The 13,101-nt window shown below is 57.9% G+C and overlaps 2 protein-coding genes across 2 annotated transcripts; one reads left to right on the top strand and one right to left on the bottom strand.

Moving 5' to 3' along the window:
- PSMB11 (proteasome subunit beta 11) lies at positions 1 to 858 on the top strand. The gene has a single exon (XM_049611943.1). The coding sequence runs from the start codon at positions 1 to 3 to the stop codon at positions 856 to 858; it is 858 nt and encodes a 285-aa protein (XP_049467900.1).
- A 3,680-nt stretch (positions 859 to 4,538) lies between these two features.
- CDH24 (cadherin 24) lies at positions 4,539 to 13,101 on the bottom strand. Its single transcript, XM_049613105.1, has 12 exons — positions 12,800 to 13,101; positions 12,315 to 12,609; positions 12,040 to 12,159; positions 11,798 to 11,965; positions 11,435 to 11,622; positions 10,770 to 11,023; positions 9,671 to 9,807; positions 7,225 to 7,346; positions 7,032 to 7,143; positions 6,536 to 6,784; positions 4,957 to 5,969; positions 4,539 to 4,861 (listed from the first exon to the last, which is right to left on the bottom strand). The coding sequence occupies exons 1-11, from the start codon at positions 12,998 to 13,000 to the stop codon at positions 5,470 to 5,472; spliced, it is 2,346 nt and encodes a 781-aa protein (XP_049469062.1). The 5' UTR covers positions 13,001 to 13,101; the 3' UTR covers positions 4,539 to 4,861; positions 4,957 to 5,469.

The following is a 13,101-nucleotide window of genomic DNA, read 5'->3' as shown; positions in this document are numbered from 1 at the left end:
ATGGCCCTGCAGGATGTGTGCAAGTGGCAGGCCCCCAACACCCAGGGACCATCACCTCACCTGCCTCAGCCTGGTGCCTGGGCTGTGCCCCCAGGCTGCGATCCTCAAACCTTCTTGCAGATCCACGGCCCCAGGCTGGCCCATGGCACCACCACCTTGGCCTTCCTCTTCCGGCATGGAGTCATCGCTGCTGCTGACACACGTTCCTCCTGCGGCAACTATGTGGAGTGTCCAACCTCACGCAAGATCATCCCTGTGCACCAGCACCTCCTGGGCACCACCTCCGGCACCTCGGCCGACTGTGCCGTATGGTACCGCGTGCTGCGACGGGAGCTGCGGCTTCGGGCACTGAGGGAGGGTCAGCTGCCCAGCGTGGCCGGTGCTGCCAAGCTCTTGTCGACCATGATGTCCTGCTACCGGGGCCTGGATCTGTGTGTGGCCACGGCCCTGTGTGGCTGGGACCGCTCTGGCCCTGCACTCTTCTATGTCTACAGTGACGGCACCCGCCTGCAAGGGAACATCTTCTCCGTGGGTTCTGGATCTCCCTATGCCTATGGCGTGCTAGACCGCGGCTACCGCTATGACATGACCCCCCAGGAAGCCTATGCCCTGGCTCGCTGTGCCGTGGCCCACGCCACCCACCGCGATGCCTACTCCGGGGGTTCTGTAGACCTTTTCCACGTGCGGGAGAGTGGATGGGAGTATGTGTCACGCAACGATGCCTGTGTGCTGTACTCGGAACTGCAGAAGCTTCCGGATCCAGACAAGGAAAAGGAGGAGGAGGCCAGCTGGGACCATCCGGAGCCCGCCAGCCCGCACAGAGACTCTAGGATGCCCGCAGAGACTGAGATGCTGTGAGAAGCGGCAGGACTTGGAGGGGGCCTCAGCCCAGGGAGTGGGGGGGGGGGGGGATGGGCCACCAGGGGAGCAGCCTCACAGCATCTGGCTCCCTCCTGTACGGGTTGCCAGCTCCATTTGTTCCAAGTCTCCATCCCTTTCTGCCTCCCAGTGCTATTGATGGCTCTGTCCAGCATGTTCCTATGGATGCCGGATGGATTGGTCCGGCGTCCTTCCCACCACCAAGTTCTCCTCTCAGCAAATACTCCTGTCATGTGCCTGCTGCACGCCAGACACGGGGCTGGGGGCTAAACCCTCTTTCTCACCACCCTCTTTGCTGCTTTTCCCCACCAGATCCCTGCTCTCTTTTCTTCCCGTTCCTGTGCTCATCTCGGTTTCAGAGTTTATCACTGTCACCTTGTGAGGGGGGTGGCTGGAAGAGGAATAAGGTGGGGAGAGTCACCCAGAGCACCCAGGCTAGGGGTGGGGCAGGGCAAAGTGGAGCCTGCGGTGGTGAGGAGGGTTTCTCCCAGCTGCTTCCCCTTTGCCCCCTCCCCGCTGCACGGGACTCTAATGACTACAGTTGCTGCTCCTTATTGAATGCCCTTCTCATGATAACTCGGAGGTAATAATTATCCTCACCTTACAGAAGAGGAAACAGGTTCAAAAGGTTATGTGACTTGCTGGGGTCACACAGTAAGTGGCAGAGAGGAGGCTTGGATCCAGGCCTTCTGCTCCAGAGCCGATTCGGCACAGCATGTCCTCCCAGGTCCTCTTTCTTGTCTTCTCTCTCTGTCCAAGGCCCTGCAGGCCTCCTGGAATTAAGAGAAAGGGAGAGAGCAGCTGGGCCAAGCCCCTGCCTGGGGTGAATGAACCCAGAGGAGCCTGAGGGCCTGGAGGCCAGCCACCCCCATGACATACCGGGGCCTAGAGCCTTGGCCACCGTTTGCTCTGGTCTTTTGGCCTGTCTCTGTTGCTGCCAGACTTCTCTCCTCTTTCCTCTTTCTTCTTTCTTCCCTCTGCCTTCTTTCCAGCCTCTCCTTCCTGTCACTCTCTCTGGGGAATGAAGAAAAGAGCAAGGTGGCTGTGCCAGTGGGAAACGTTGGGTTAGCACACCTCCTCCTGCCCTTCCTGCCCCTCCCCCAGCTCCCCTGTTAAGCCCTGACTTGGCGGGTGCAGGCTGCCAGTCCAGGAAGGATGCTGTCCCTGCCCTGCCCCTCCCCAAGCAAAGTTGAAGGGGGAGGTGGGAAGCACAGTCAACCAAGAGATGGGACTGCCTGGAGGGAAGGTTGCTGAACCCTCTTTCTCTCTCATCCCACTCCCACAGAGCGTCCAGTCTTAAGATTAACAGCCTCCATTTAGTCCCCCTGGATGCCTCTCCTCTCAGCCTCCAGCCCAGCCCTGAGCTCCAAGCCCCAAGCCCCAACCCTGCACTTCCTGCTAAGAATTCCTCCCGGCTGGAGCTGCCCAGAGGGAGGAGACCTCCAGGCTCTGGCCTTCAGGGCATGAGTAGGGAGGAGGAGGGAGGAAAGGCCAGAGAGTCTCAGGAAGGAAAGCAGTGGAGGCAGAGGGAGGAAAAGGTGGTGGGGACCTTTGATTCAAGCATTTGATTGACTTGGGCCTAAGAGGGTGCATCTCCAAGTACAGAGATTTATGTGGACATGTGTCCTGGTGTGAGTGAGTGACCCAGTAGAAGTGTGTGCACCTGCGTGTGGTAGGTGATGCATGTGCTGTCCTGTGTCCGGAGCCAGGAAACAGACTGGAAGAGAAACACTGACATGTGGATAGGGAGAGTGGGCCCTCCTCAGAGAGAAAGCCAGGCCTTGCCATTTATTTTGGAAAAATGGTCCAAAGCAGAGAGGAAGTGGGGGCAGAGTTCACCCCACTAGTTCACCACCTCTGCATCTTCACAGCCCTATCCTAAAGCCCTAGGAATGAGAAAAAGTGTATATGTCTGTGTGGGTGGCTAGCAGCTCGGGGGGGGGGGGGGGGGCGCCCGAGCCCAGCCAAGGCTCAAAAACTGCCTGAGTCTCACTCCCCTGGGATGCTCTGTGCCCCTCCCCTCTGCATAAACTGGGGAAGGACTGAACCCAGCTAGAGAGGGTAGAATAGGAGGGGAGCCCCTTCTTCTGGTGTCTCCTTCTCCCATCACTTTGCCCCTTCTCTCCCTTCTTTCCTTCCACGGTCCTGCCCCTCTTCACTCCCTTTGATAAGTTCTATCCTTCGAGATGATGAGGTATTTGAGACCAGAGATGCACCCAGAGGTCTTGCTGACAGGCCTGCTTCCCTGTGCCCTGTTTTTTCTTCTAAGTGTAATGGAATCGGGGTGGACCAGGAGAGCAGGTGAAGGCCCGTGTCCCACCTCAGTGCACCCTTCACCACCAAGGAACGGCCCACAAGTCTGTCCTTTTTCTCCACTTATTCCTGAAGGCTTGATACAGATGTTGGGGTGAGACCAAAGGGACAGAGAGCTTGCCCATCCTGCCCTGAACTGGAAAACCCTGTCCCTCCGACACCATGCTTGGGGTGCTGTCTCTTAATCGTCTCCTTCAGAGACAGCCAGCCTGCTCTGGCACAGGCCTTTGGCCAGTCAGGGGTCCGGGTCCACCCTTCAGCGCAGCAAATGACAAATTCAGCCCCGGGGGCAGGGGTCCTGTTCTCCTACCACCTAGCTGCCCTAACCAAGCAGCATGAGAGGTGTTGAGGGGCACCTGGGTGACTCAGCCGGTTAAGCGTCTGACTCTCGATTTCAGCTCAAGTCATGATCTCACAGTTCGTAGTTTGAGCCCCGAGTAGGGCTCTGTGCTGACAGCGTGGAGCTTGGTTGGGATTCTCTCTCTCTCCCTCTGCCCTCCCCTGCTTGTGCTCTCTCTCCCTCTAAAAATAAATGAATAAACTTAAAAAAAAAAAAAAAGGTGTGAGAGAAGGCATCTTCATTGGAGTAGTTTCCTCTGATGGCCAGCAGCCTATACTTGGAGGGGAGGGTCACAAGGACCTGTCCTGACCCATCTACTCGAATCTCCAGGAGCCCTGACTGGAGCTAGGAACTCCCTTGTCTGCTCAGGGAGTGCACACTGAGAAATGATGGCCCTCTGCTTAGCTCCCACCCCAAATGACTTTGATTTGGCCAGTTGGCCCCTGAGTAGCTCACTTCCCTGGTCCCTCTTCCTCCTCCTTTGTGTTCCATGGAGAGTAAGATGAGGACCGGGGAGAATTGAAGTTGGGGCCGGGCCCAGAATCAATGTGACCGGCGGTCTCACCCCAGCCACCCTCTCCTGAAGGGCACCACAGGCCACAGGAGGACTGGCTTGCCCCCCTCTGCTGCCCCCCAGCCACATTTTTTCCCTGGTTTGAAAACCACTCTTTCCCTCCTTCTTTTATCTCTCCTCTGCTCTTCCCAATAGCTCTCACCCCCCCTTCTCCTTTCCACTCTCCCCTCTGGCCAATCCCTCTTAGTTCCCTTGGACATTTTGAGACCAACAGGGAACAGGGGAGTTGGCAGTGGGAGTGGGGGTACTTACTTCCTGAGTGGAATCAACTCAAACCCTCCTCAGGCTAGAGGGGCTTGAAGTGGACTGCCCCCCAAAGGAGAGAGGAGAGTGAGCCAGAGGGGATGGGCTAGGCCTCTCCTCCCACCCTATGGCACAGTGAAGCTCTGCACAGAAACCTGCATGTGGAACTGAAAACAGGGCTCCAGCTTTAGAAAATAAAGTGTTTGTTTATTATGAAATTAGAGATGGAGGCCTCTCCCCTTCCTCCCTTTTTCCCCTTCCCCAGCTGCCTCCCTCTTTTCTTTCCTTCCCCTCCCCTCCCCCTGGGGCCTGGGAAGCACGCAAGACAATGCCCAGAGCTGGGATGCCCAAGGCAGGCCAACAGCTGGGCAGAGCTCCAGGGAGGCGGCCATGGCGGGAGTGGGGTGTGCTGGAGCTCTCGCCCTGGGAGGTGGGCTGGCACCCTCTCTCTGCTGGAGGCCAGTGGAGCCAGGATGAGGCCATGAGTGATGGATGGAACCATGCGGGCAGGTCTGTAGAGACAGGAGAGCCCGGGGTCGAGGTGGTGAGTGGAGGAGGGCTTCAGGCCATCCCTGTTCCCCCAGGCCCATCATCTAGGGACACTGACCTGGGGCCGAACATCCCCTGCAGGAGGGTGGGCAGCAGTGGCTGGAAGTTTCTCTTGCTTTTGGGATGGTCAACAGAAAAAACCAAAAAGCCAGTCACAGGGACCCAGAGAGAATGCAGGCAGATGTGGGCAGGAGACAGACACAGAGCATGTATGTGGGCAAGGGAGACAGAGAGAGGGTGTGAGAGAGATTTAGAATCCGGGAGACAAAAACAGAGTCACAGAGAGAGTGGAATCACAGTGAAAGAACAGATTCAGAGTCGAGCCACACAATCCAGACCCAGACAGGAGAGCGTTACAGAAAGAGACAGAGATCCCTGGAGGGAGACACACAGACTCAGGAGGAGGGAGGTAAGAAGGAGGTTGCCCTGGGGAAGCTGGGAGGAGGGACACAGGGAGGAAAGGAGGCCTGGGGGCCCCTGGGCTGCTGCCGCCTGCCTGGACCCTGGGGGAGCTCACTCAGAGGGCCTGTGCGGGCTGCCCCACCGCGGCGGGCAGGGCCAGGGCCGGCTCTCAGGGGGTGGGGGGCTCCTTGGCCCCGTACAGCTCAGCCAGGGTGCGGAAGAGCGGCCCCCAGTCGTCCAGTGGTTCGGTGGGGCCGGAGGCGCCCCCCGCTTCGCTGCCGGAGCCCAGGGAGCTGAGGGAGCCGCAGGAGGAGCCCCGGCCCTCGTAGCCGTACACCTGCACCGAATCGTAGGGCGGCACGCTGGGGTCATCGTCCGCCTCGCGGAGCCGCAGCGCCAGGAGCTGGGCCACGTCAGAGGGGCCGGGGGGCCTGGGCTGGCGTGGCGCCCGGGCCCGGGGCAGCACGTCGCGGCGCGCTGGAGGGCCCGGGTTCGGTGGGCCCGTCCCGTCGGGGTTCTGCAGTGCGCTGATGTCGAAGGCCTCGGTGTCCTCTTCGCCGCCGCCCTCGTCATCGTAGGTGATGATGTTCTCGCGGACGTCCTCCTCCTCCAGCACCATCAGCGCTTCCTGCTTCTGCCGCCGCAGGGCCACAAAGAGCACCACCAGCGCTGGGGGAGAGGCGCACACAGGCCGCTGAGCCCGCAGGGCCCGGAACAGGGCGCCTGGTTCCGTTCTGAACCGCAGGCAGGTTGGGAGACAGAGGAGACAGTGTGGCCTAGGGGTGGCAAGACCTTGGTCTGACATCTGGCAAACCTTGTTTGAGTCCTGACTTCACCCCTTAGTAGCTGTGTGACTGTGGGAAGTTGCTTGGCTTCTCTGAACCTCTTTGACCCTTTAGAGGGTTTGTGTGGAAAACAGGGAGAACAAATTTACCTCTTAGAGCTGTTCAAAGGATGAAAGGAAATAGCACGAGTGATGTGCTGGGCACCACACGTGCTCCAGAGTCAGGGTTCAATAAACAGTTTTTATGGCTTGTTGCTGTCATTGCGGATGGGTATGTCAGGGAAATGAGGCCAGAGCTTTTCTCTTGGACACATGAGGCAGTGGGAAAATCCAGGCATGATGCTTCCTTCATGCCCTAGGGTGGATTTCCCTGTGTCCAGGGATCTGGCTCCTCTCTATACCCCCTGCAGCCTTGGACCCCACATCTGTGTCCCACGGTGGTCTGACTCACCAAGCAAGGTGCCCACGCAGGTGATGATGGCAAGCAGGGCCCCAGTGCTGAGCCCAGCGGGGGAGAGCTGCGCCTCGGGCCGGCAGGATGCCACAGAGCCATCAGGACGGCAGCGGCACACGCTGACAGTCACTGTGGCAGTGCTGCTCATAGCTGGCTGTCCCCAGTCCCACAGCTCTATGGGAACCAGATAGGGTGCCTGGCGGGGCGGAGCAGGACGAGAGGGCAGCAGCAGGCTGGCAGAGCCATCTGTGGGAGAGGGAAGGTGTTGGCTATCTCCGGGGACACCTCCCCTGTAGGGTGGGTGCAACCCACGGAGACAGCTTCCGATGGGGAAGGTTTGCAAAGAGCAAAAACGTGCAAATCCCCATCCACTTTCTGTTGAGTGGGGGGCCCAGATATGTGGGTCAGGAGTCAGGCCGACTGGGCTAGGGGGTGGCAGAGGAAGAGAAGAGCAGGGAGGCAGGCACAGGCACAGTGGTAGAAGGCTACCCACCTCGATTGTCTCGGACAGTGAAGTTGGCATCAGGCCCCAGAGGCCCTTGAAGGGAGACACGGCTACTGTTGCCAACTTCATCTCTGTCCAGAGCCCGGATGACCTGAATCAGCTGGGAGGAAGAAGAGAGGCCTTGTATGGAGTGGGCAGCTGAAGGTCTTGAGGTCCCAACCCTGCTGCCTCAGCGGCTCACCTGGCCAGGGGCTGCAGAATCACACACAAAGGTGTCATAGGGCTCGGCCAGCTGGGGGGCGTTGTCATTCTCATCCAAGGTCTGGATGGCCACTTGCACGCGGGAGGCCTGTGCGGAGCTGTCTGAAGCCAGAACACGAACACGTACACCCCAAACACGCACACACGCCACAGTTTACACACAGCACACAGGGTGCATGGGCATGGATGCCACATGCAGCACACAGCATGCACGTGCAACACACGAGATATGCACGCAATATGCGAGTGAGAAACAGCATTGTGAAATGAAAGGAGCAACACCAAGTGCACACAACATTCCCGTGGTAGCCAAGATATGTGCAATGCAGCACACACATTCGGCAGGAGGGAAGCACCCACAATACATACATACAATAACCCACATGCAGGGCACATGCACCGTGAATGAAAGGTAGACACAAAGTGCATACAGGATGCACACATACAATAGTCATGAAATAAACACATTCATACCATATATTCGATGTACACTCAGCATTTAAAGCAAATACAACACACATGAAGTGGATGTTGGATATATACAGTGAATACAGTGTCACCAGCCCCCCGGGTCGAGAGAATGCATTTCATACACAGCGTGCGTGGGACAGAGACAGACACATGCACGCGCGCGCGCGCACACACACACACACACACACACACACACCCCATCAGAGGTCTGGGAGGCCATGGTATAGCAATGAGTATCACTTAGAGTTGGCCTTGGGGAGCCAGGCCAGCCTGGGTACCAGAGCTAGACACAGGCCCCCTTCTTCATGCATCCCTTTATCAGGTGGCTTCATCATTGCCCTGCCTTGCTCCTCACTGCCAATGCCATCCAAGAGAGAATGGAAAACAGGTACCCCTGCCCACCCTAGTGCTCACCTCTCCTGGTTGAGCCTCCCACATTCTTTAGTCCTTCCCCAGGTGGGGAGAGAGCTGGCTAGCCCTGGTGAAGGGGCTAAGGTCCCAGCCTGGGCAAGGGAGGCTGAGTGGGCTCCCCAGCCAAGGGTTTGGGGCTCCATTCCTTCTGTGCAGTCAGGACCTGGGGCCTGCTACTTGATATTGGGGTTTGTTGCAGAGCAGGATTTGGTGGGAGGGTGAGAAGGCAGGGAGGGGAGCATGCGTGTGCACACGCGCACACGCACACACACACACACTCACACACACACACACGGCTACGTATACACAGGCAACTACAAACACACTATGTAAACACGCAGGGGCATTCCCACGGACAGATACACAAGCGCTTCTATGTAACACACAGCAACATGGGCATAAACATAAGCCCATACACAGAAAATTCTACACCGAGAGGAGATAACTGCTCTGATTCTGCAGCCTGACTGGGTCTGATGGCTCTTCCACTTAACGTCTGTGTGACCTTGGGAAGTTACTTAACTTCTCTCTGCCCGAGTTTCCTTATTTTCAAATGGGGAACTAATCATACCTCCCACATAAAGTTGTAGTGGTGATTACATTAATTCGTTCACATTTGGTACTTAGAACAGTGCCTGATACACAATAAGTAATAAATTACCTGTTCGCAAACACTCACACATGCAAAACGATATATATAAATGGCCACTGTACCTATTATCATATACATCAAATTACACATATGCACAAATATTCTATACTCAACTACATATACACACAAATACGTGTGTGTATTTTCACACACACAGAATTATACACACATGTAAGTACACACTCACACGTACACATACTATATAGTTCTTTACTGACACGTACAAACATCTGTGCACACAGTTACAACTCCCACAGACAGGACACAGAGAGAAAATGTAGGAGACCCTGGGGCGTGAACAGGGGTGAGAAGGGGGGGTTCACAAAGGGGAAGGAGGTCTTCCTATCTCCGGTGGCCATGGCTGCCCAGAGGTAGTCAACCCATGCTGCTGGTGACTGGTGGCTGACAGGGGCAGGAGCTGGGCCCTCTCCTCTACCTTGAGGGCTCTCTGCAGGGCTTCCCTGAGAGGGGCTTCTGGGGCCCCCCCAATCAGCCCCCAGAGAAGGGACCCAGCCCTTCCCTGAACCCTGGCTTCAGCCTGCAGCAGACAGTGGGAAGGGCAGGGTCTGCCAAGGTGCAGGTTGGGGTTTGTTAGGGGTTGGAAGCTATCTGAGGTTAGGTTTGTTTCCCAGTTGGGGAAAGTCAGGCATGGGAGTGAATTTAAAGTCAGGGGAATGTGCAGGCAGACCCACTGTGCCCAGGGCAGTCCAGCCTCAGAGACCAGAAGGCCTGCCTGTGGTGATGATCCAGGCTGGGGACCCAGCGCTGCACACAGTGAGGAGTGGTGGCAGTGACTGCCCCTACCCCCCCCCCCAACTCCCCCTGCTCAGGGACAGCTCCTCTGCCAGGATGCTGCTGCTTTCCCCTCTCCTGGGGGCCCAGGGCTCCTCACCGAGCTCTGTGGCCAACACTGTGAGGTTGTGCCAGACACGAGTCTCGCGGTCCAGGGGCACCACCGTGCGGATGGTGCCGTCTTCAGGCTCGATAGAGAAGCAGCGCTCTGGATCCGAGTGGGGGAGGATGGAGTATCTGGGGAAGACGGAGTGGAGCTGGGGGCAGATCTGGGGCAGGGCCGGAGCTGGCTGCTACCCCTCCCTCCCTTCTGTTTGCCTTGCTGGGCCTCTTGGCTCTTCTGGGCAGAGGGCCCGAGCTCGTCTGGGCTAAGCCTCCCCCGTGTACCCAGAGCCATGATTCACATTAGGGTCCCCTTAAAAAACAAATCATTTGGGGAAGTCATAAACATTAAACACCTGTCCTAAGACTCAGGGGGACTGGGTTTCATGGGTTTGGGAGAGGAAGAGGTGGAAAAGGGGTAGATATGATCTGTCTGTCAGACTTCTGGGCTCTGTTTTGGGGACCCAGGGACCTGTGTTTCAGCTTTGCTTTGCCTCAGACCAGTTGTGTGACCTTGGGTGAATCGTTCAACCTCTCCTTACTTAACCACAAAATGGCAATGACGCCAGCACCTCCCTCATTCCTGTGACAGGGATGCCCAGAGGTGGGAAGAGTGGCTCTTCTCAAGGCAGACAAATCCGGATTTGGATCCCAACTCTGGCGATGTAACCTTGGGCAAGTAACTTAAGTTCTCGGGGCCTCGTCTCTAAAACAACGGGTGATGATCATGCCTACTTCACGGGGCTGTCGTGAGAATTGAATGTGGTCAAGCGTTTGGTAAAATGTGAAGCAATAGTGGTAGCCATCACCCATCCACCAAGCTCCTCGCAAGAGATTGCATTTGCTTGCACCGCCACTGGGAGGTGCCACTGTTATCCTCTCAGAGGGATGGGTGGAATTGGAGAGCCAGGTAATTAGCCAGGTAATTAGCCAGGTCCTCCAGCCCTCCCCTGGCCCCCAGCCCCGCAGAGTGGGAGACCTCTGCCAGGAGGTGAGTGTGATTTTTCCATGAAGGGGACCCATCCTCAGTGGGAATAGCCTGCTGCTGAGCTCCTTCCCTGAGTCCCGGCCCTTCCCCTGCCCACACCCCAGCTCACCTGATTGGGCTGGCTGGGGAATCCAGGTCAGAGGCTGAGACCTGGCCCACCAGCGTCCCGGGAGCTTTGTTCTCAGGCACTGCCAGGTGATAGGCAGCCTGGGTGAAGGCAGGGGGCTCTGGGGCATCCTGCACAGCCACGCGTACCGAGGCCACGTCCTTGAAGGGCCCTCGCCGCAGGTAAGCTGGGTCGATGAGGGTGTTGGTGGCCTCCACACGGAAGGAATAGGAGCGCCGGGTCTCAAAGTCTAGGGGCTATGGGGAGGGGACGGGGAGTGACTGAGGCACATGGAAACCAGGGCAGGCCCAAGCTCCCGGGAGGTGAGAGAGAGGTCCCCTCTCCATGCAACCAGTGCTCAGCCCACCTGACAGGAGAGGTGGGCACCTGAGAGGCAGTGGCTGCAGTGGTCCGAGTGAGGCAGATGACTTAGTCCATAACTCTAGGTGTGCCTCCAGCTCCACCACAGACTGGCTACATAAAAAGTCCTGAGCCAGTCATTCCCCCTTGCTGGGCCCCAGTCCCTCATCTGAAAGAGGACTAGATGACCATGATCCCTAAGCTCCAAACGTGGTCCCGAGTCTGTTGTAGACCAGTTAGAGGGGTGCCTCATGGGGCAGGAGGCACGCATGAGTGAGTCTGCAAGCGTTAGCAGACAGGAGACTAACCTTGCGGACAGTGAGAAGCCCATCTCGACCCTGGGAGTCTGTGCTGATGCTGAAGGCCTCGGACCCCTCTCCGTCCAGGATGCTGTATGCCATGAGGGCGTTGTCCCCCAGGTCTGGGTCCTGGGCCCGCAGACGGCCCACTAGGGTGCCTGGCCCAGCAGTCTCCACCACAGAGAACTGGTACAGGCCTTGGGTGTGGATGGAGAGGAAACATTCTTAGAGGGGTCCCAGCCCTCCTCTCTCCCCCAGCACTTCCTTCTCCTGGGGGCTGGCTAAGGGAGGGGCGGGAGAGAAGACTTCTCCAGAGGCCATAGGGGGTGGGGCAGTCAAAGGATGGGTCAGGTGGCAGCACTGGCCCCTTACTTTGAGGGAACTTGGGGGGGTTGTCGTTGACATCGCTGAGGGTGACTGTCACTGTAGTGCTGCCCGACAGCCCCCCCATGTGGCCGCCCATGTCCTTGGCCTGAATCACCACCAAGAACTCCTCCTGTGTCTCCCGGTCCATGTTGGGGATGGCGGTCCGCACCACTCCTGGGGAGAGACGAGGGGTCAGGGGGTGCCTGTTTCCATGGCTGCCCCCCCAGGTTCCTGAGCCCTATTCTCACCAGTCTGGGGGTCGACAGAGAAGAAAGGCAGTCCATCCAGCACGGTGTACACCAGCTTGGCGCTGTTCCCGTAGCTGGGGTCATCGGCATCGTGAGCCGTCACCTGGATCACTGATGTCCCTGTGGGCCGTCCCGGCACCCCCACTCAGCAGGGGCAGGGCCAGGTGGGAAGGAACAGCAGATGAGGGGGACCCAGACATGATGGCAATGCGGGAAGGAGAGATGAGGGTGCTCCAGGAGACGGACCCCAGGATGGTCAGAGTTGGGGTACTCACCGACATTGGACATCTCGGGCACTGTGGCGTGGTAGGGCCCGAGGGGAAAGATAGGTGGATTGTCGTTGATGTCTTGCACCTTGATGATAAACTCTGAAGGGGGCTCCAGAGGCCGGTTTGAGGCTCGGTCCACAGCTTGGGCAAGCAGCACGTACTGTGCCTTCTCCTCTCGGTCCAGGCTCTTGGTGACATGGATATTGCCTGTGGCCTCATCAATCACAAATACAGTGCCTGCCCCCTCCCCGGTCAGCAGGTACTTGGTGCGGCCCTCGCCCCTGTCCACATCCGAGTGCAGCTGTAGGGGTCAGGGAAAAATGGCAGCGGGTTCCAAGCATAGGGACAGAAGGTTAAAGAGTCTAAGTCTATGACTGGGTGGAACGTTGGGAGTCCTGAGGGACCAAGGTCATTGTAGAAGTGACAAAGTTGCAGGGCAGGGCCCAAGGGCCTCAAGAGTCAAGGTAGACATGGGAAGGGCTGATCCTTACCTTACCAATAAGGACGGGCTCTGGACCGGCATATTCCTCAATGACAAAGAACTGGTTCCACACCCAGCTCCTTCGGTTCCGTAGCAGTACTGGTCCTGGGCCCCCCCGGGACCCTGCCCAGGCCCGGGCTGGGGCTGCCAGGCGCCCCATGCAGCCCCAGCCACCCAGCCAGGCCAGGAGGAGCCTCACCAGACCCCACATGTTTGGGCTCCAGCCGGGGCTCTGTTCACTGTCCCTGGGTACTGAGGCATGAGCTGGCCGGGGCAGAGGGGCAGATGCGTTGGAGCTACCCCATGGATCCA

This window comes from Panthera uncia (genome assembly GCF_023721935.1).
Source record: "Panthera uncia isolate 11264 chromosome B3 unlocalized genomic scaffold, Puncia_PCG_1.0 HiC_scaffold_1, whole genome shotgun sequence".
In the NCBI taxonomy this organism is placed as follows: domain Eukaryota; kingdom Metazoa; phylum Chordata; class Mammalia; order Carnivora; family Felidae; genus Panthera; species Panthera uncia.
Note: the sequence above shows the minus strand (reverse complement) of the source record. Positions and strands in the feature narration are given on the sequence as shown.